This window comes from Spodoptera frugiperda, chromosome 24 (assembly GCF_023101765.2).
Source record: "Spodoptera frugiperda isolate SF20-4 chromosome 24, AGI-APGP_CSIRO_Sfru_2.0, whole genome shotgun sequence".
In the NCBI taxonomy this organism is placed as follows: domain Eukaryota; kingdom Metazoa; phylum Arthropoda; class Insecta; order Lepidoptera; family Noctuidae; genus Spodoptera; species Spodoptera frugiperda.
In genome coordinates, this window is record NC_064235.1 from 933,228 (window position 1) to 955,614 (window position 22,387).

The 22,387-nt window shown below is 37.4% G+C and overlaps 2 protein-coding genes and 1 long non-coding RNA gene across 3 annotated transcripts in view; 1 reads left to right on the forward strand and 2 right to left on the reverse strand.

Annotated features, from left to right (window-relative positions):
* The first annotated feature begins 1,825 nt into the window (after positions 1-1,825).
* LOC118278393 (uncharacterized) lies at positions 1,826-8,728 on the forward strand. Its single transcript, XM_050703601.1, has 4 exons — positions 1,826-1,963; positions 3,919-4,039; positions 4,643-4,807; positions 7,453-8,728. Exons 1-4 carry the CDS (start codon positions 1,850-1,852, stop codon positions 8,724-8,726), a joined length of 1,674 nt encoding a protein of 557 aa, XP_050559558.1. The 5' UTR covers positions 1,826-1,849; the 3' UTR covers positions 8,727-8,728.
* Positions 8,729-11,434: 2,706 nt separating this feature from the next.
* LOC126912267 (uncharacterized) lies at positions 11,435-17,949 on the reverse strand. Its single transcript, XR_007706882.1, has 3 exons — positions 17,848-17,949; positions 11,987-12,077; positions 11,435-11,493 (listed from the first exon to the last, which is right to left on the reverse strand). It is a non-coding gene; the product is annotated as an uncharacterized LOC126912267 (long non-coding RNA).
* A 365-nt stretch (positions 17,950-18,314) lies between these two features.
* Positions 18,315-22,387, reverse strand: part of LOC118278469 (spectrin beta chain, non-erythrocytic 1) — a 110,822-nt gene continuing 106,749 nt past the window's right edge. Inside the window, exons 78-82 of the mRNA XM_050703356.1 lie at positions 21,667-21,833; positions 20,590-20,700; positions 19,639-19,757; positions 18,820-18,959; positions 18,315-18,385 (exon numbers count right to left, since the gene is read on the reverse strand). Of these exons, the coding sequence (XP_050559313.1) occupies positions 18,315-18,385; positions 18,820-18,959; positions 19,639-19,757; positions 20,590-20,700; positions 21,667-21,833 (608 nt within the window). The remainder of the gene's footprint in view (positions 18,386-18,819; positions 18,960-19,638; positions 19,758-20,589; positions 20,701-21,666; positions 21,834-22,387) is intronic.

The window sequence follows — 22,387 nt, forward strand, 5'->3', positions numbered from 1 at the left end:
CACCAGAGATGTGCTATGCTACGTTGCTGGGGCCTTAGTCTGCTATTACAATTGTGTCAGAATGGTCGATCATTGAGCAATGCAAGAGGGACGCAGCTATGTAGGTTGTATAGCTTCTTCCCTCTTGCACTATACAATGATCGACCATTCTGACACAATTGTAATAGCAGACTTAGGCCCCTGTTGATGCGTTTGGCTTCCACCAATCATATTTAGTGATATACATAGCTTAACACTAGTAGAAACGGACCCAGTTAAGCACGTTTACTCGAACTGCGCAATTCCTCATTCTCACGGCGTATCTTTATAGCAGATCTTACTCGCACAGCTACATAGCTTAGTATCATTGGAAACGGTCACATAGCTTCATATCTTAGTAGCGACATACATACATCGTACATCTTCGTAGCGAAACCCGCAGCAGCTGGTTGCCCAGCCACCGCACCAACTGTGTAAATTGTACTTAATTTTCTATTCACATTTTTTATGCTATAAACCGGTAAACGGACGAATCACATGATAGTAAGCAATTGCCACTGCCCATGGACACCCGAAACACCAGAGGCTTGTCAATTTGAGGACATAAAGAAGTTAAGATAAGATAAATACGCACGATGCGTCGCTTTGACAGAGACAGTGAAAGAGATAGCTCTTCCATAACAAACTCGTACGTAGATTTTTGTATGAAAAATAAAATACTCATAATTAATAATAATTTATATTTACTATTGTAATGTTCAAACACAACACTACCTCCCATTAAAGCCGTGGCAGATACTTTTAGAACACCTTATAATATGAGCGAACTGGACTAGAGGGTCAAATTACAATAGGACATAGTCATAGTTCACTTGTGGACTGTCAAGAGTTCTTCATGTATGAGGAGTCTCTAATAACGTCAAATGATAAATGATATTTATTTATGCAAATAGCTTACAATGTAACTCTTTTACACGTCAATCTCTTAAATAACTAGATGGGGCCTCTGATTGTCTGGTCATCTGAGGATGTCTGATTATTTTCAAGGTCCACGCTGTAGTTCGCGACGGCAGCTATTATTTGGAAGGTCTTCGAAGGTCTCTGGAGGACTACAACGAGTTGCTGGAGAGTTGTAACCGACGGAACGGTACTAGGGTAAGTTTATTAGCCATTTCGTTAATATGTTTGAGAAAAGATATTCAAAGAAACACTGAGAGATTTTTTGGGACTGAATTTAGTGTACTTTTTACGTTGATGTATTAAATTTAAATTTATAGTTTATACCGTAGAGGAAACTTCTAATAAATAAAATTTGAATCACATTTTTGTTATCATCTTGTTGACAATATACGAAAAATGAGCGAAACAGGCCCAGTAGGTAAGCCAAAAAGTGCATTATTTTCTTTGAGCTAATTTGAACACTCTTTACAAATACGGCATTGCAACAGCCGCGCCGCATGTCCGTAACATTCCTAGACAACCTACAACATTACAGCTCTTCTGTGGTCAAGGAACATGAAGCTGATTCCACAGAATTTAATACTTGATTAATTTCATTATTAAGGCGTGATACTGTAAATTCAGTGTTCCTCAAACAAGTTGACGAAAAAGACGAGGTAAACTTTACCTTTTATCTTTAAAAACTGTCACAACCTTAAAAATTAATCAAAATCCTCCTCCCAAACAGCAAAGCTCATCATCCACGAACTCAACATGGAGTCCAGCCTACGACCCTCCGAACAACAGCAGTGTACCATCAGGATCTCAACCTCCAGTACTAAATTTCCAAAACTACGACAACTCTACCATCCCCCTGAAGCCTAACTCCTCAGATTCGAACAGCCTGGGCATTAGACCAGGTCGGAGGAACATGTCTTGCGATGAGGCTACCGAAGCCAGTGAGCAAATTAGGCGGTTTGCTGATCTAGCGCTGTGGGCTACTGGTAGACTCCAGGATTTGGCTTACGCGAAGAAGTATCAGAAAGTAAGTGATTTCTTTTTGAATTGTTTAATTAATTTAAATATAATCTAACAGCAACCAATATTAGGTACAGACCTTCGAATAAAAATCATGGCTGCCAAGTAAAATTTTATCCTTTTTCTAGTCTTTTTTTAAATTGAACGCCTTTTACACACAACTTGTGGAATACACAAAGAGTTGTTACCTACGGGAATCGAAACCGCTACACGTTGCGTGGCAATCTGTTGCTCAACCAATCGTGCAGTCGAATTACTAGCGGACCCCACGCACTTTGGTTTGCTTTGTTTTTTTTTTCTACACTCGAGATTCGCGTTTAGCAACACATACTAAGATTCATATTTTTTATATTAAAGATTAGCAAACCCGGAGAACTCCGTTTCGCCACTAATAAGTTTCCCTGTTTTTCTCTTGTCATTTTTCCTGAATTTTCTTTGCTATAAACCTCACGGAGCCCAAAACCTTTCCAACGAATGCAAAACCGTGGAAATCGGTTCGTACGTTCTGGAGTTATAGCGTCAGGAAGGAAAACCCGACTTATTTTTATATTATAGATTATAGACTAGCAAACCTGGCGAACTCTGTTTCGCCCGTGTTACCTGTTTTCCCGTTTTTCTTTTGCTATAAACCTCACGGAGCCCGAGACCTTTCCATTGAATGCAAAACCTTAGAAATCGGTTCATATGTTCTGGAGTTATAGCGTCAGGAAGGAAAACCTAAAATATGGGCAGACGTGCTCCACCGTAGGCCGTATCATCACTTACCATCAGGTGAGATAGCGGCCAAACGTCGACCCATTAAATGTAAAAAAAAAAAAAAAAACCCGACTTATTTTTATACTAGCTTCCGCCTGCGACTCCGTCCGCGCGGATGTCGGTCTTCGCGTGGAAGTTTTATTTCTCCATTTTGAGTAACTCTGACAATGACATCTTATAAATATCTATTGGACCCAAATACGGCGAGGCCCATAATAATTAAGGAAATCCCTCTATTGAGCTACTGCTGTTGAGCTCGCGTTCTGTAGTATAAAACTGAAAATAAAGATTTTTTTTCTACGCATTTTTTCAGGATAAAAAGTATCCTATTTTATGCCCAGGATAATAAGGTATGATTATACCAAGTTTCATCGAAATCGAACCGTTAGTTTTCACGTGACGCCTGAACATACAGACAGACAGACAAAAAAAATTAATCACATATTTGGGTTTGGTATCGATCCAGTAACACCCCCTGCTATTTATTCTTTCAATATTTTCAATGTACAGATTGACCCTTCTACAGATTTATTATAATATGAATGAATGAATGAGAGTGCTATAAACGTAAAAGTAGACAAATATAATCAGAAAGCTCCGAACTGCTAAGCTATCGGGAGTTATACGTGTTATTGTGAGTCAACCATAAAAGATAGACATTTGCTGTCGTGGAATATTTTTTAAACAATTTTAAGGAGAACATTACCGTCATACATGATTTCTGTGTAGCTTTAACCATAAAGGCTGCACACGCGACGGAAGCTTAAAAAATGGAGTAAGTTCTCCTGTTTTCCCAACATTTCCTTTCACTGCTCTGCTCCTATTGATCGTAGCGTGATGAAAAGTATACTATAACCTGCCCAGGAGTATGAAGAACAATTGTACTAAGTTTCGTTGAAATCTGTCGAGTGGTTTTTATTTCTATAAAGAACATACAGACAGACAGACAGACAGACAGACAGACAGACAGACAAAAAAATTTCTGATTGCATTTTTGGCGTCAGTATCGATCACTAATCACCCGCTGATAGTTATTTTGGAAATATATTTCATGTACAGAATTGACCTCTCTACAGATTTATTATAAGTATAGATAGATTATAGATTTTGTCCTAAACACCTAAAATTCATTCACCAACCACCCCCAAATATTTACAAAAATACGCCTCTCAACTTCCAAACCCTGTAATACCCTATCTTCTTCAGACTGATGAACAGGAAGAGAACGAGCTGATCCTGAAGCTGGCCTGGTTCCTGGACCGCCTGGCCTACCTCAGCGGGTACGAGCCAGACTTCAAGAAGCATTACGAGTCTAGGACTACTAAGAGTAAGATTAATTAACTAAAAATCATGATTTACTCACGTAAATTAATGGAAAAGCTCTACCAGTTGGCGACGTCGCGCAGCCTACACAGGAAGGATTTACTCACTATCGTGAACCATACTAAATTAACAAAAATCACCATGTGCGGCGCCGATTGCTTACCATCAGGTAATCCATCTGCACGTTTACTCCGCCCACAACTTGAATTGGACATTTAAGTTATGTCATGATAGGAATTGAAGTGGATGATTCAGAATCCCCTTATATGATTGCTAATACATAATGATTGTTGACTGGTTTCAAAGAAGAAAGAATACTTAACTCCCTAGTCTTCTTGTCCAAAGACTAAGTACCGCCTTAAGTAGGAAAGCCTTTTTTGAAGGGCGGAAATCATGCAGTGACTTCTCCCGCCTTGGGCGAGGCAAGAGAGTGTGTCAGACTCTTACTGACTAAAACCACCCCGTTCCTACTCCTGCTTTTTGAGCCGGAGCTACGGTAACCCGCTAGGTAGTCCGCAGCTCCGAATTAAGTAGGAGACTACCCCTTTTAATCACGAACTTATGACAATATCTAACCCTGAATCTCAATTCACCATCTTATTTTTAGGTACACCAACCCTGCCACCAGTACCTCCGACCCTGGTGCCTTCATCAGACGACATGAACAAGGAAATGATGGACTGTCTCCGGCGCAAGTCTTCGGAGCCAGCTACCGTACGCTGCCGGTATCCTATGGAGATACCTGATATGATGCAGCAGATTATCAATCAAGGTACGTGAGGGTGTTGAGTGAGGTCTGAGGGTCGTGAGGACTGACTGATGACTGATTATGACCGCCTCGTTGGTCGAGTGCGAGTGTGACTGCCAGACAAGGGTCTCGGGTTCCCAGGTCGGGCTAAGTATAATTGGGCGCTTATTTTCGGTTTTTCGAAAAAATATTTATTTAGTACAAAAAACATGCATAATTTTACCAATTGAGCCAATACATTAGCATTTGCCTGAGCCAATATATTACACAGTTTAAGTATAAAATACTCCACGATTATGTAATTACCTATTTGGCAAAAAAAAAAACAATAATTTCATTCATCAGACATCAATCTTCTCTTAAAATCCTAAATATTCACCACATACATCCTTCCATCTCGCAGCGAACAAATCACACTCTGGTGCGGACCAGTGGCGTAGCGTGAGTGTCGGCCGCCCGGGGCGGAAGACAATTTTGCCGCCCCCTTATTTAGGTATTTTAATTTAATGTATACTACACATTACATACATTCATAATAGAGAACTTTTCGGCGAGAACAGTCATGAATCAGAGCACTCCCCGTGGTATAGGCGATATAATGTACAACGAAGCTACATCTCTACGCATTGCCAAAGTGTCGGTTTTAAATTTCCTGCCACTCAACAATCCGATTCGCACGCCGCTGAACGCGGTCCAGAGGATGAACCTGGTACTGGGGTGCCCCCGCCCACAGATGAGACTAGTATTCCATATGGGGCCGAACCTGCGCCTTATATAGAAGCAGGCGATGGGCTGGAGTGAAATACTGCCTTGATCTGTTGAGCACACCAAGCTTTTTCGAGGATAATTTAGCCTTATACTCTAGATGGCCACGGATATGGACGTCGCTCGAAATGTTGATGCCAAGTATCCCAATTCTAATACCGGGCTAAACACGCCGACCTGTGTCTTAGTAGGGTTAAACTGGAACAAATTAAGTTCACCCCAATCTGAGATTCTCCGCAAAGAAGTCTCGATTTCAGACACAAGTCTGTTTCGGTTCTCGATGACGTTTTCCCGAGAAATGTTAGCGCGGCCGGTATAATAGGCATCACCTGTACTGTCATCCGCATAACAATGAATGCTGCTGATTTGCAACATATCATTGATATGGAGGAGGAACAAGGTAGGTGATAGATAGCACGCAGCCTTGAGGGACACCTGCGTTTACAGACAGAGAGTCGGAGCATTCCCCGTCGACAACGACCTTAATGCTTCTGTCTGCAAGGAAGCAGTAGACCCATTCGCACAATTTTTCGGGAAGACCATAGGAAGAAAGCTTCGAAAGAAGCGCTTTATGCCAAACCCGGTCGAAGGCTTTCGCCACGTCCAAGCTAACTACCAACGCTTCCCCCTTAGATTCGATCGCCTGTGCCCAACGGGGTGTCAGGTAAACCAGAAGATCCCCAGCCCATCGACCTTTACGAAAACCGTATTGCTGGTCACTGAGTAGCTGGTGATCCTCTAGGTACCGCAAGAGCGGGCAGTTAATAATGGATTCCATTATTTTCGAGAAGAGGGAAGTTATGGCTATCGGTCTGTAGTTGGACGGATTGGTTCTATCGCCTTTTTAGGGTTCCGTAGCCAAATGGCAAAAAACGGAACCCTTATAGCTTCGTCATGTCTGTCTGTCTGTCCGTCCGTCCGTCCGTCCGTATGTCACAGCCATTTATTTCCGAAACTGTTGGGCCTACATAGTTGAAACTTTGAAGGTTGATGTATTTCGGTAACCGCTATTCGAATTTTGAATAAAAATTAATAAATTTAAAAATTAAAAGGGGGCACTCCATACATGGAACTGATTCAAAAAAAAAATTTTTCAGCTAACATATCCATAATGGGTGTCTATGGATAGGTCTTTAAAAAAGACATTAAGGTTCTTAAAACCATTTTTCGTCAAAATTAACCGTTTGAAAGTTAGACGCTTCTAAAGTGGAAAAATGAGTGTCCCCCCCCCCCCTCTAACTTTTAAAATAAGAGAAGGAGAAAACAAAAATAAATATATGCTGTAGATTTCAATAGAAACTAACAACGAAAATTGGTTTGAACCAGATATCATTATTAGTTTTTAAGAAATAAAACATTTTCAAAAAACGCAAATATAACTTTGTCGTTCATACAAACACTAAGTAAAACCAAGTTATTTTACAACTTTTATATTATGTCATCTACTTGCTGTTACGGAATCCTTCATGGGCGAGTCCGACTCGCACTTGGCCGGTTTTTGTTTAGGGATCGGATGGACCAAGGCCGTCTTCCATGATTTCGGGACTACGCCTAAAGAGTAAGCTCATTTTATTCGGTCCAGTCGATTCGGTACAGTCGACTCTATCTAAAGGTTCCCTCTCGGGGCAGGACCACTCGTTAAAGGTTCCATCCCCACTATCACTACTTTCTCCGATCTCTAGTTGCGAAAAAAATATAAAATGGTTGAAATATTTACAAAATATTTTTATTTATTGTTTAAAATTTGCCGCCCCCTAAAAAGTGCCGCCCGGGGCGGGCCGCCCCTGCCGCCCCCACTACGCTACGCCACTGGTGCGGACGTCAAGAGAGCATTGATCATTGTCAATGCACGAAGAAGTGGAAAATTTGCTTAATTATCAGCTTCATACATCTCATCTTTTCAGGCACATCCCCATCACCACCAAGCTCAGATGCAGTCGTCCCAATGAGTGGAACACCAGACAACGTGGCAGGACCCTCAGAGATCCTCATCACAGCCGATTCTTCGATCCCTCTCCCTCAACGATCCATTTCCAAGAGGTCTACGGAATACGCGTATTATTTCCCTCCCAAACCACTACATGAGGTCACTTACCCTGTTCCACTTGTTAAATTGATCAAACATAGGTTGTCGAACATAAAATCAGTTGTCAAAAGTATTGTAGAAAGAAGATTGGCTCATATAGCAGAGAAGAAAGAAGAAAAACAGCATTTCGAGAAGCATTTCGACAAAAGATCGATTGATGATAAATTCGAAATGTCTAATTCCATTAATCCGTTGTCGGTTTTGCCGAAACCCGTTGTGAAATCTGTTGAGAAGAGGCCTTTAGATGCGACTCTGCTTTTACACTACCCTGTGTCTGATGTTTCTGTTATAAACACGAAATCTTTCAAGAAACGATCAATTGACGATCACAGTATGACATCAAATCATATAAATCAAATGTCGAATTGGAAATTGTTTGACAAATACGTCAAAAAGGGTCCACAATTCAGAAAAAAGTTTGAGAATCTTTTGCCCTCCATCAAAACGACTAAAAGATTGTCCAAATATCCCGATACTAAAGTAAAATCGATTAACAAACGTTTCACAGAAGATCCATTCTCGAAATTAGCGAATTATTACATTAAATACAAAGTTTGGGACAACTCGAATCCGATAACCTTAAAAAATTACGACGAAAAGAAGCCCGCCAATTTCGACGTCAAAAATCATTTGACAGTTCCAAAGAGCGTTCAGAAACGTTCATTATTCAAGAAAAAGGTTGTTCACATGCATATACCTAAACCTTTACAAGTCGTGCACACATATATTAATTCTCTTGGCAAAACTCACACAAAACCCAAACTTCTAACTCAATTACATAAACTGCGCGAAATTACGCACAAGAAGCACGAAAAATTGCATAAAATTATTAAAAGATCATTGAAATATGAGCACATGTATTTGCCTCGAATACCTATGGACCCACAAGGGGATATAAGTTACTATGTAAAGAATAAAGAGGGGACCAATTTCAACCCAGACCCGGTACAAGCGGCTCAAGTAAGGCTGGGTTTAGAACAAGTTTTCCAAACTGGGAACATTGAGGTTGTAAGAAGATTTGGATCGAACTATAACCCACTAAATCCCGCTCCATTTTATGCTGGTGTCATAGCTACTATGACAGATGCTTAATGTACTTTTTGAGCTATTTATTCACAATTATTTTTGTTTTTTTTTCCTTTAAATATCACGTATTTAATTTCGAATACTGTATATAATAATTAAGTTTATTAATTGTATATGTATTTTTTGTAATAAAGTATTTTTTTTAATTAAATTATTTTTATTGCTGCTTCGTTGGTCGAGTGATCGTAAGTGGGACTGTCGGAAGGGGTCTCTGGTTCGATTCCCGGGTCGCGCAAAATATAACTGAACTTTTTCGGTTTTCTGATCTCAGTTGTAGCACAGAGTCTAGAATTGTATCCAGTAGGTACATGGCAATAGGCTCACCCTCTATTACATGGGACTTATAACACAAATGGTGAAAAGTGCATGTACATTGTATAGCGGCATTACATGCCGTAATGTGCACCTCTGCCTACGCCTTCGGGGATAAAAAGGTGCGTCGTTGCGTAAAATTATTTTAATGCCATTTTAAGTCTCACTAGCCATAGACGGGGTTTAAGACTTCTCATCCATGAGAGTGCTGTTTCAAAACCTACCAACGGTAAGACCCAATGTAACTTTTTCCGAGTTATATGTACTTTCTAGGTTAAGGAAAACATCATGAGGAAACCTGGGCTTACAATTTCTAATTATAAGTTTGAAATCGCCAACCCGCATTGAGCAAGCGTGGTGATTAATGCTCAAACTTTCTCCGTGTGAGATGAAGTCTTTGGTCAGCGGTGGCCACTTATAGGCTGATGATGAAAGGAAAGGTGAAAGAAAAAATTGACAATATTTTTTAAATTTCTTTTATTTAGTTGACATTAGAATTTATATGTTTTTAAGAACGAAAAAAAAGTAATCGATAACTTAGATTATGCTAAATTTTAACAAATATTATGATGATATTCAACATAGGAAACTCGTTAAAATGAAATACCTCATAAATTAAAAGCAAGCAATTTTAAAAGAAACTACATTTTTCATGAATCACTACATAGTATAAAACAAAGTCACTTCCTCTGTCCCTATGTTATGTATGTTTAAATCTTTAAAACTACGCAACGGATTTTGATGCGGTTTTTTAATAGATAGAGTGATTCAAGAGGAAGGTTTATATGTATAATACATGCATAATATATCACCATTGCACCCATGTGAAGCTGGGGCGGGTCGCTAGTTAATTATAATAAAAATACTGCAAGAATACAAGTGAACGAAATGAGGTAAAGAATTAATGATACCAATTGAATGAATCTGTTTATATCGTTCGTTCGTTTAAGACTTTCGAGTTTCCATCTGAAAAATATTATAAATACGAATAAAATATATTCTTAAATATAATAATGCTTATATACTAAAGACTTGTATGTAATAAAACAGTTTTTCAATAGAACTGTTGTAATTTCAATATGTAACCTTTAAAAATACCACATTGACTTAGTTTTAACTTATTATTGTCGAATTTAATTATAAAAGACGTAAATCCAATTTTATTTTATACTCTTGTATAATAATATTACATTTTCAACCCGTAAAAGGTTGAAAATTTTAGTTACATATTAAAAGAACAACTAGAAAGACCATGTTTCAAGTTTTTGGTCCCAATTTGTGACACCGTACCACGATCTTAGATTTAAACCCATCATTTTCGCGTCCTTAACAACGGTTGCTTAACTTTAAGTTTAATGTAATTTTAACATTTAACAATTGCGAATATAACAAGTTGCAATATAAAATTTATTAATACTTTTGCATTGGTCCCATAGGTTAGATTTTTTTTGTTAAAATACTGAATACATATTTTTGCCAAGATCGTGGGTTATTTGAAAGGAATGTGTTATAATATAAACAAACAATATAAGTATTTAAAAACGGCAAATAACTAATCCTAAATAAATATGTACTTAAATTATAAAAAATAAGTTTTAAAACGCAACAACTTTTATCCCGTGGCCATATTGGAACAAACGTCAAAAAAGCCCGCCAAGACTATAACCTCAAAATAAAAGTCACTGTTTGTTGAAAACTTATTATAATAAAGAAAAAAAACGACAAAAATAATGTATTTTCACATGATTTTTTTCGAAAGGCACGCTTTTTTTAACAACTTATACATTTAATTATACTTATTGTTTACAAAAAATATTTAATGTATATGTATGTATACTCGAAAAACTTATATACAAACTGACTTGTCAATGCTGTCAAAAATCTTTAAAAGATTGACGAAATATTACATTAAAGTAAAAAAAACTGTCATAATATACAAATATTATGTTACAAAACATACTATTTTAAAGTTTAAAGTTTAAATATGTAATAAAAACACGCTTATATCCCTAAAAAGGGATAAACAGAGTTAAGTCAATAAATGTCTTTAAAGACCAGTAGCTAGTCGGTCTACTCCGGTTCTCGAATGCGAAGTTTCGTTTAATCTTCGGCGGTAGGTTTTATAGATTTACTAATAAAATTACTTAAAATAACGTTTTATTTTTAATTTCAAATCAAAACCTATTAATTTATCTTCATTTTTGTTGACGAAAGTTCGCAATTAATGGAATTGTAGTATGAAATCTGCGAAATTTCGGACGAAACTTAGTTTTTCGTAGAATTAGAGTAGACCTCCTGAGTTTAATGTATGTTTGACAGCAATTTGACAGTTAATTGACAGTAATGTTACATATGACTCTGGGGCCGCTTCTTTCTGCTGAACAGACCCCCGAAGACTCCCTTCTTGTCCTTCTTGTCTTTTGAGACCCCACTCACTGAGAGTTCGGACTCGCCCGATGACCTGTGACAATTAATATTAATTATTTTATTAGTACAGAAAGATTATATTGGACGTTATTTCGAATAATTATTCGATTACCAATAAAATCGTGAAACATTATTTTTACGCAAAGTTTTTCCAGGTTTCCGGGGGGGGGGGGCACAACGTCCCATACCGCTGCAACTCCTGTGCACCAGGATCTACAGTAGATACAACCATGAAAACACCGGAACACTGAAGTCCAACGTCCCAGGGACATGAATGACTGTCTTGGATACCGCAACGAAATAAATCAGAAGATTTTATTAGAGGACAAGAAAACGAAAATTTGCTCGAGACTCCACAATGTCCGTGTAATAAACTACACCTAATGAAACAATTAAATTATCTAACATAGTGTTATGCTCAGATTGCCAAAGACCACACTCCCAGAGTATGTGAGGGGCGTGGAATCGAAATACTTTGAACCGACAATCTAAGTAATAAAAAATATTTAAAATGAAGTTTTTTTTACCTTGAAGCTGGTCTCTGATCTAAAGCCGGCGAGCCCCCGCTCCCAGCGACGGACGCGGGCCGAGTGTTGCCCCCGCTACTGCCTCCATAAGCTAAACAAATTAAAAAAAATAGTTAAACGTCAAATTCAAATACCTTTTTGACATTTCAACAAACTTTAATTTGCTGTTTAGCCAATCAATTTTGATCTTTATTGCGTTGAGTTAAGGTATGTTGTTAAGCGTTTATATTGTACCCTTAGAATGAAAATGAAAGATACCAAAAACTGCAAGTTGTATGAAATGAGCCGAAAAGCCTCAGAAAATTGGGTAGTTTCCTAGGTCAACAATACATTAGTTTGACTTTTCATGTAATAAAATATTCCAAAATAATCGTACTATCATTCATTAATTTGACGATATACTTATTTATTTAATTTTTCTAGCAGATTTTATAGAAATAAGTATGCTATTTGACGCAAAAATATGATGACGTCATAAGTTGCGATCTCCTACAAAATTCATAGAAAAGTAACGTTTTTGACATTTCGATAAAAGTATTGAATTTGACTAGTAGGAAACAACTGTATTATAGTATTGAATACATTTTAGTATATCTTCCGTATTCCATAACATAAGATTGATATTTACTAGATTTATGTATTAGTTCTTTGGTTGTAGAGTATATTTTATAACAACAGTTTATGATAAAATCGAATGTTACACAAATTTTCAGGTAAGTCACTTTCATTCTAAGGATATACGTTTGTAAATTCGTATTACAATCGCACGCCGAAAAAATCGTTGTTCATAAAAAAATTATTGGCTAAAGAAGTTTGTTGAAAATGTCAAATGTGTTTTTCAAATCTAATTAAAAAAAACCAAAGCTATATATTATTTATTTAAACTACATAAAGACACAAAATACTGGTTAATTAAAGACACCAACACCGAAATACACACAGGACAAAAGCACACAGAAAACAAAATGTCTACCTCTATTAACAAACAAAGAATAAATATTAATTCTAATTGGTTAGTTTCCTCAGTCAAAAATAAATTATTTCGACTTTTCAATACAATAAAATGTAAAAAAATAATCACACTTCATTCCATTTATTTTCTAGACAATTTTCTAAAAATAACAGCCGCACTCAGAGTCATTTAATGGTTACTTAGCAATTGTTTTCGATACAAAATCGTTACTAAGGAAAAGTTTAAGTAATCATTAAATGTCTCTGAGTGAAATAAGTCTGCTATTTGACGTAAAAATCTGATGACGTCATAATAGAGTATTTCATACAAAGTTCATAGAAAATATAGTTTTTGACGTTTCGAAAAAAGTATTGAATTTGACTAGTAGGAAACTAGCGTATTCTAGATACTATGCTTAGGCTATACAGTTTCTATATAGCAGTAGGTAAAATACAAAGCAATAATAATTGGCACAAGAAAATATAAAAAGTATGAACACCGTAAGACCGGGTAACTTTGACCCAAATTTTTAAGCCAATGAAAAACTTATATACGCTTTGTTATGACCCAAATTAAAAGACTTAATGAAACCAATTTTTACCTTAAACAGAATAATATGTATTTTTTTAACCAAACTTATAAAAGCTACATTATTAAATATAAATATATAAATACAGTGTCACGTTTTTTGTGGAACAAGCCGGTTATCGAGCAGACGGATCACCTGATGGTAAGCAATCGCAGCCGCCCATGGACACTTGAAACACCAGAGGCGTTACAAGTGCCCGCTTTTAAAGGTTAGGAATTTAAGGGTTGTTGGGGAATCGGAGATTGGGATGATTGGGAAGGGGGGTAATTGGGCCTCAACCTCACTCACACAACGTAAGCGTTGTTTCGTTCGAGCCGACCCACACTTAATGTTACATAAAGTTTTATATAAAAAACTATATACATACAAGTAAATAATACCTATATAATATATAATACACATACATTGTACTCGATGTAATATGTAGAGAAGATGACTTGCTCCTGATTGCGTGGAAATATAAAATATTTGTTAGGAATATTATAGGTAAGAATTATTTTGGAAAGCGCCACCTATGTGCGCTAAAGGACTAGTGTTTTGACAAAATAATTCACTAAATTGTTCGATAGATGGCAGTATACTAAAAATGCACATTTTAAATATTATAGAAAAAGAAATATAACTATTTTTTATTCTGGTCCTTTAGGCACATAATTAGTGGAAGAGACAATCTGAAAATTACGGTTGTTTTAATGTTTATGAAATATAAGGTGTTCTAATGGAGGTAGTGTTGTGTTTGAAGATTACAATAGTGAAGAAATTTCGTACCCCGGACTTGTCAGTTTGTCTCCTCCATCATTAAATATTAGTACCATTTACAATTGTATAAAGCTAGAAAACTTATTCTAGAGCTACTTTTAAAACTAATCTTAAAACCAATAGTTTTCTACACAACAATATCAGTGCCGCAAGATTGGGGTTTTTTGACCCCAGGATGTAAATTCGATCGAAATTTTGAGACCAATTAAAATCAACTACCTAATATACTCTTTGTTCTGGGTTCCTATTGGTTATAGAATGTGGGTCAAAGTAACCCACATTCCATAAATTACAAAGACCCCTAGGGTCAAAAAACCCGATCTTACACGAAAAAGATTTATAATAAAAAGTCAATAGCATAGCATATTGCACAGAACTTTTGAAAATACTATTAAATGGAATACAGATAAAATAGTAATTGACAGAATTAAAAGTAAGAAGAAAATTTTGAAAAACACTACTCACTATTAATACAGAAAAATAAAATCAACAGAATTTTGAGAAAGAATGAAAATAAAACTCAAGTATTAAATACTTATACTAAAAAAATAGAATATAAAAGAAAATGCGTATAGCGATCCCAAAAAGCTATATGTTTAACACGATCGGGTCTAAAATTATTGACGCGTAATAAATCTTTCAAATTTAATCTTAACTACATAATTGATACAAGTGAAATAACCCGATCCGCATTAATTTACTGCTAAACGCAATATAGCATAGCGCTATCAATTATAATAGGGTAGATGACTATTTTTTATTGTAATATCCGTCTTGTAGATTATTTTAAATTAAAACATTAGACACGTATTTTTTATTTTCATACGGAAACAAATACTTCCTTAGACGTCACTTCTAGGTACGTTTTATACGTAGAAATGACGTATTTGCTTCCACTCTTAAACTTTGTTTCGTTTTATCTAAGTATTGTTATCTTATATGACAAAATAAAAAAATACGTGTCTAATATTTTTCATTACCTAACTGACGGATTAAATAGATTTTTAATTTTCATACCCCGTCATCATCCCTATTATTATAAACAGAATATAGCTTTAGCTGCAAGCTAAAAAAAAGGGGCTTAATAAAACGAGTGTTAGTAGTTTCTACGAAGCTTGAAAACCAGGGCTCCTGCGGTACTTAGGCTGGAGTGGTACTTTCGAAAATTAGGGTCACTTGGTACTTTTAAACCTATTTTTTGGTACATCAAAAAATTGCCAAATATTTGTTTTATTCGCAAATATACCAAAGTATTTAGTATGCAAGTAAGAAAATAAAATAAAGATTGATTCAGTACTAAGTCTTCAGCTATAACAATAGCTACTGTCTTAGTAGAAATTTGCTTTATCTTTAACGAGAACGAAACGAAAACCGTTTAGACTGTGTTAGGCGCTCTGATTAGTTGATTCATTGAGCTAGCCAATCAGATCACCAACAGCGGTCTCGTTTCGATTACTTTAAACGTAAAGCAAATTCGTACTAAGGATACTGATTGGTTGATTCATTGGATCCAGTCAATCAGAGAGTCAAACGCGGTCTCGTTTAACGTAAAACAAACTCGTTTCAAACCTTCTGAACTGAACTGTTTTATAACAAAACTACATCTTTTGTAACCTCTGATCAATAGCCAAACAATGTTCATATACTGATGAATATTTCTTTTGCCCGTCTACCAAATATTTAGACTGATTGCACTTATCATATACTTTTCCCAATTAAGCTACGTTAAACTTAAACTACCATGTTTTATTATCAACGGGCAAAGTAGCTACTAAAAATTACTACCAATATCTAGTTCAACTCCTACATTCAAAAACCACACACTAAAAAACCCAAAACCACCAAAAAAATCTAAAAAAATATTCTACCTGCCACTAAAAGTACCAACTAATCCAAAAAAAAAAGTACCACTCAGAACATAACACAAAAACTAACCAGTCTCGCTTGTGGCGTAAAAATGTGACGTAGTCTCGACATTCTGCCAGTTGTTATTACTGGCATATCCTTGCCAAGAGGCCGTTCTGTTGGCATTGGCATCTTTGGCATCACGTTGCTGCCAATTGCCAGTCATTCGCTGCTGATAACTGTTGACTAATGCGGATACTGATTGTTTTTCTTGAGCATTCCGTTCGGGTATGTTCGGCCCTCGTTCGGGTAAGGTCGGCGGCCGATCGGGTAGTGGGGGGCGGTGGGGAGGCCCCGTTACTGGTAACGGAGGTGCTCCCATGTCGGCTAAAGAATTATTTGTTAGAGTTTTACGTTGTTGAGTTGTGTTAAAATTGTTCTTTTTAGTGAAGATTCGATTAGTCGAATTATTGTTGTTTTGTTATTGTTATTGTGATAAAAATAAAACTAATGAGTATACAAAATAAGTTTCTTTGGGAAAGTTGTTTGTAATCATGAGTACAATCACGTGTTTAAATATCGTTCACTAATTACTAGTCACCCTATATATTTTGTGATTGAACTAATAACTAAATAGAATTTGGACAAAAACAAACACAATGCAGACGAAACAAATACAAGAACACATATAACAGAAAACATAACACATATATACCCCTAAAAGGGTAGGCAGAAGTCTCCCTAAGTTATGTATAAAAATAATTAAAAAAAACGAAAATTTCGCTAGTAACATCCTGAAGTCATTTTCAGACTTCGTATTGCGTAACATAAAGTAAAAACCCTTAATAACACTCTATTTACACAGGGAATCGAACCCCAGATCACGTAATTTCAAGTCTCACGCCTTTTATCCCCGAAGGGATAGGCAGAGGTGCACATTACGGCACGTAATGCCGCTATACAATGTACACCTACTTTTCACCATTTGTGTTATAAGTCCCATGTAATAGGGGGTGAGTCTATTGCCATATACTGGGCACAATTCCAGACTCCGTGCTACTACTGAGAAATTTTCGAAAAAAAAAATTCACGCTCACCCCCTATTACACGGGACTTATAACACAAATGGTGAAAAGTGTGTGTACATTGTATAGCGACATTATGTGACGTAATGTGCACCTCTGCCTACCCCTTCGGGGATAAAAGGCGTAAAGTTGAATATGAATAGTTTCAGTAATCATTAAATGTCTCTGAGTGCAGTAGTTAATAGATCTTTAATTTTCATACCCCGTCATCATCCCTATTTGATTCGTTTTAAGTTAATATTAATATACTAGCGGACCCGACAGACGTTGTCCTGTCTACACGTCTTTAATTAGAATTTTTTTTTGATATGCTAATACATTCTGGACCTTTTTGATGAAAATTATTATTCAAATGTTATGATACTATCTAACGTCATAATATTTGACACTGCGATGGTACCGCCGTCTTTTGGATCCAATGTAAAACATTCCAAAATCAACAACTACTAATAAATTAAAAGTTAATTAAAAAAAACATTGTCCGGCGGACAAAATTGTGAATCTAAACCATTCTCAGATCCTCTTGAACACACATAAAAAATTTCATCAAAATCGGTTCACTCGTTTAAGAGAAGTTCAGTGACATACACACTTACAGTAGAATTATATATATAAAGATGATTAAACTTACCATTCTGTTGTTGTGAACGGATGAACTCTGTGTTGATGTCGCGTCCGTTGGAAAACCGAGAGCGACCCCACGAACTTGCCTGCGCTTGTTCTTGATTTCTGATTTAAGAAAATTATATTAAAACTATACTAATTAGTAAATAAACCGTATTAACAAAATAATATCTGTAACTAAAATATTTACAACATAAAAATACCTTAAAAGAAATAGAAATTAACTTAAGGCGTCGATAAAATAATTCTCATCGGTATCGTGAGGTAGGATGCTCAAAAGTCTGGTAACATTGCTACGTTGAATGGCAATGTTTAATCTAGTAGTATATTTAAATAATGTTTATACTATAACTTTCGTGATTAATTAATTTAGTATATCTCACGAAAGTTATAATAAAAATGATCTATTTTGATTCGTAATATTGTATATAATTTAAAAATTATGTTAGTAGAATATGTTTACCTGATGGTCACTTATACAACTTCAGCGGCGTCTTCCTCGGGCGGCGGCTGGCGCGGGGGCAGCGATGGTAGCACCTCGGATTCTATAATAATCATTATTTATTTCATAAAGGATCATAATTATATTTATCGAATATTTATTTAATATTTATGTAACAAGTAGACAGTAGTCTTTAAGTGTTGGAGAACCATGCTTCAATATTTAGAGAGTATTATATGAGTTTAAAGAGAGAGAAAGAGTCATGCTTCGCCTCGAACGGAGTGATACCACGGCCTCAAAGAAAACCGACGTGAAACAACGCTTGCGTTGTGTGAGTGAGGTTACTGGAGGCTCAATTACCACCCTTCCCAATCTCCGATTACCCAACAATCCTTAAATTTTTAACCCCCAAAAAGCCGGCAACGCACTTGTAACGCCTCTGATGTTTCAAGTGTCCATGGGCGGCGGCGATTGCTTTCCATCAGGTGATCCGTCTGCTCGTTTACCGGCTTATACCATAAAAAAATGTTCACTAACCAATATTTCTTTCAGGTGTGGTGGAAGAAGTCCTCTGAGCCTGTTGGCTGTTCCTATGCTCTTGGAGTATCTCGGTCTGTGTGCGCGGTCTACGTTCAGGTTCCGGAGACGATGGCGCTGATGATGAAGACTCCGCGTTCCTGAGGAGAAAGAGGATTGTGGTTAGGGCTCTGGTAGTGTCCCAGGGTTTTGGGAAAAGGTGTGTTTTTAGTTTTTTAATTAGAGAAATTTGGTTGAAGAGGCTAGTGGCACAATTTGTAAAGGTTGCTTATAAATAAATTGTAATATTTCTAGTTTCATAGTAAAGGAGAAAAAGTTATTATTGCCAGAACATCTGAAAAAAAATAGGTCTTCATGATACCAGGTATACTATAGAGTCGACTCTAAAAAATCAAAAATACATTTAAATAGACCAAACATCTTGTACACATCAAAAAACTTAGCTTACAACACCAAAATAAATTTACATAACCAGAGAAATCGAACCTCATACAATACAGTGACAAGAGGCCATCCATAAATCACGTCACACGAATTTCATGATTTTTGACCCTCTCCCCCGTCCTTGTCACAATTGGTCACATTTTTGAGACCTACCTCTCCCTAGAGTGACGTCACATTTTATAATTTTACATCTAGAATTTTTTGATAATAGTTCCAAGTTCGTGTTTTAACAGTTAGATTATAATAATTGAAATGTGACGTCACGAAATTTAAGACTCCTCCCCCCCCCTTGTCACATAAAGTCACACTTCGTCGACCCCCTCCCCCCCTTAACGTGTGACGTAATTAATGGATGGCCAAGTCAATATAACTTACTCATGCAGTCTCCTCCTGATCTCCGCAGTGGGGGACTCTCCAGGCGGCACCGAGGAGTACGGAGTCAGCTGCAGCTCGGGCGGTAGCTGTGCGTGGAACGACAGCTTCGCCACCCAGTCCTGGGGGTTAAGAAGTAAATTAGTAGAGTTGTGGTGATTATTATCAAAAGATGTTGTTCCAGGCTTTAGATACTGAGATTTGAGAACGCAACAAGACGCAACGCAAGGGGTCTTAGTCTACTATTACAATTGTGTCATAATGGTTGATTATTGGGCAGTGCAAGAAGGAAGGAGCTATACAACCTACATAGCTCCATCCCTCTTGCACTGCTCTGCAAACTAAGGCCCCTGGTCTGCAAACGGCGAGCAAAAGTTGCTCGCCGCCCGACCCGGTCAGTACGGCGAGTCAGGTTCCGTGCGTGCATCAAAGAGCCATCAGACTCTCTCAAAGGTCCAGTAGGGCTGATGCCTGATCCGGAGAGAGATACTAATGAGATTTTTTTCGTAAAACTAAAAAAAAACAGTTATACTTTGCCCGACCCGGGAATTAAACCCTTGCCCTTGCAGTTTAGATATGTATGTTTGTATGTTTTTGTTTTACATACAAACATACATATCTTTACGCCTTTAATTCCCGAAGGGGTAGGCAGAAGTGCACATTATGGCACGTAATGCCACTGTGTATACCCACATTTCACTATTTGTTATCCCATGTAATGGTGTGAGCCTATTGCCATATAATGGATACAATTCCAGACTCCGTACTACAACAGATATATTTTGGAAAAACTGAAAAAGCCTAGTAGCACTTTGCATGACCTGGGAATCGCCTTGCCCGGCAGTCGCACTTGCAACCACTCGGCCAACGAGGCAGAGCAGAACTTTATTGTTTTATAAGTAACTGAAGTTAATGTAGAAATATTTTTTTCTAAATATGATTGAATATGCTTACCTTCATGAGGTCCTTAGAGCTACAAGCGAACAAGTACTCGGCGCCGTCGGCACACGCCAGGCGGAACACGTTGGCTCGCTTCGTGTAGTCGCCGGCAGGCTCACAGCGCGCCTGGGGGAGGAATTATGTTGGAATTATTAAATAACTAGCTTACCCGGCAAACTTCGTATTGCCTAAAATTAAAAAACAATAGGGTTATACAACCCCTAAAATTTAGGGGATGAAAAATAGATGTTGGCCGATTCTCATAGATACCGGATAAGCACAAAAAAATTCATCAACATCGATCAAGCCGTTTCGGAGGAGTATGGCAATGTAAGCTGTGATACGAGAATTTTAAATATTTTTTAGATTATAAAATTGAAGAGTTTGTTTGTTTGAAGACGCTAATCTCCAGAACTACTGGTCCGATTTGAATGATTCTTTTTGTGTTGAATAGTTCATTTATCGAGGAATGCTGTAGGCTATAAAACATCAAGTTATGACGAATAGGAGCCAAGCAGAGCGGGTGAAACCGCACGGAAATAGCTAGTTATAAATAATGTTGATTTAGGTATTTAAGTGTGGGAGAGCCATGCTTTGGCTCGACCGGAGTGATACCACGGCCGAGCAGAAAACAGACGTGAAACAACGCTTGCGTTGTGTGAGTGAAGTTGCCGGAGGCCAAATTACCCCCTTTTTAAATCTTCTCAATCCCTGATTCCCCAACAACTCATAAATTCCAAACCCCCAAAAGGCCGGCAACGCACATGTAACGCCTCTGGTGTTTCGGGTGGCCATAGGCGGCGGTGATTTTGTTCCTATACATACTATACATATATTTGGATTTTGTACAGAACTTGGCACTCATTTAGATCTCCATTCAAACAAAGGTTTTGTATTAAACTTGGCTTTTCTTTTTCACATTTATGTTTTTGGTGGGATTTTATTTTCACCCTGCAGACTTACAACACAAGATTTGTAAAATAACTCACATTAAGTGAGTGATCACATTATACGGCAGTCCGTAGCACTTATCGTTGGTAGGTTTCGAACCCGCCAAATCTTGCTAGATATAGAGAATAATAATCCACTCACATTAAGTATAGCGACGGGCGGCGCGGCGGCCTTGGCGCTGGCGAAGTCGAGCTCGTCCCGGAAGAAGCAGAGCAGCTGGCCGCAGAGCACGGAGTAGTACGCGCGCCACGACCGCACCGTCGCGCGCTTGCCGCCGCGACCCGCCTCCTGCTTGCGCTCTAGGAAACCTGGGGGGACGGGGGTATGTTATTAGTATTGACATTATCACTAGACGTAGTATAAAAAAAATATAGGGGCTAGTTTTTTTGTGAATAGTTAAAAAGATCCATGGTCTATTGATGGTCTACGGATCTACTGATGGTCTACTAGTGTACATTGGTCTACTTAAACGTTGCCCCACACAAGGACTTTCTCCTGTACCGTAGGTGCGTTTATAAACATGTTCTTATAAACATGACACATAAACCCAAAACAGCAATTTGTGGATCACACAAAGTGTTGAGCCGTGCGGGAATCTAACCCGATATAGTCACCGCGCCAATCGCCAAACTCTATTGATGATGACAGACTAAAGATAGATATTTCTGAGAGTCTACTGAAATTTTGCTGACAGTTTTTTTGGTATTTGATGGGAGTAAAGATGGTATGATGGGTTACTAACGGGCTACGGTTGGTCTACTAGTCTACTGATGGTCTACTACCATCCTAGGGTGAGTCTACTGACGGTCAACTCTCAGTCTACGGTTGGTCTACTCATTAGTAGCCCATGGGCTACTAACGG

Bases quoted from the DNA above. Each gene is read 5' to 3' on its own strand.
- LOC118278393 (XM_050703601.1), top strand. From the start codon at position 1,850: ATGTCTTGCGATGAGGCTACCGAAGCCAGTGAGCAAATTAGGCGGTTT. The intron at 1,964-3,918 runs GTAAGTGATTTC...TATCTTCTTCAG, and splicing joins ACGCGAAGAAGTATCAGAAA to ACTGATGAACAGGAAGAGAA. The intron at 4,040-4,642 runs GTAAGATTAATT...TCTTATTTTTAG, and splicing joins CGAGTCTAGGACTACTAAGA to GTACACCAACCCTGCCACCA.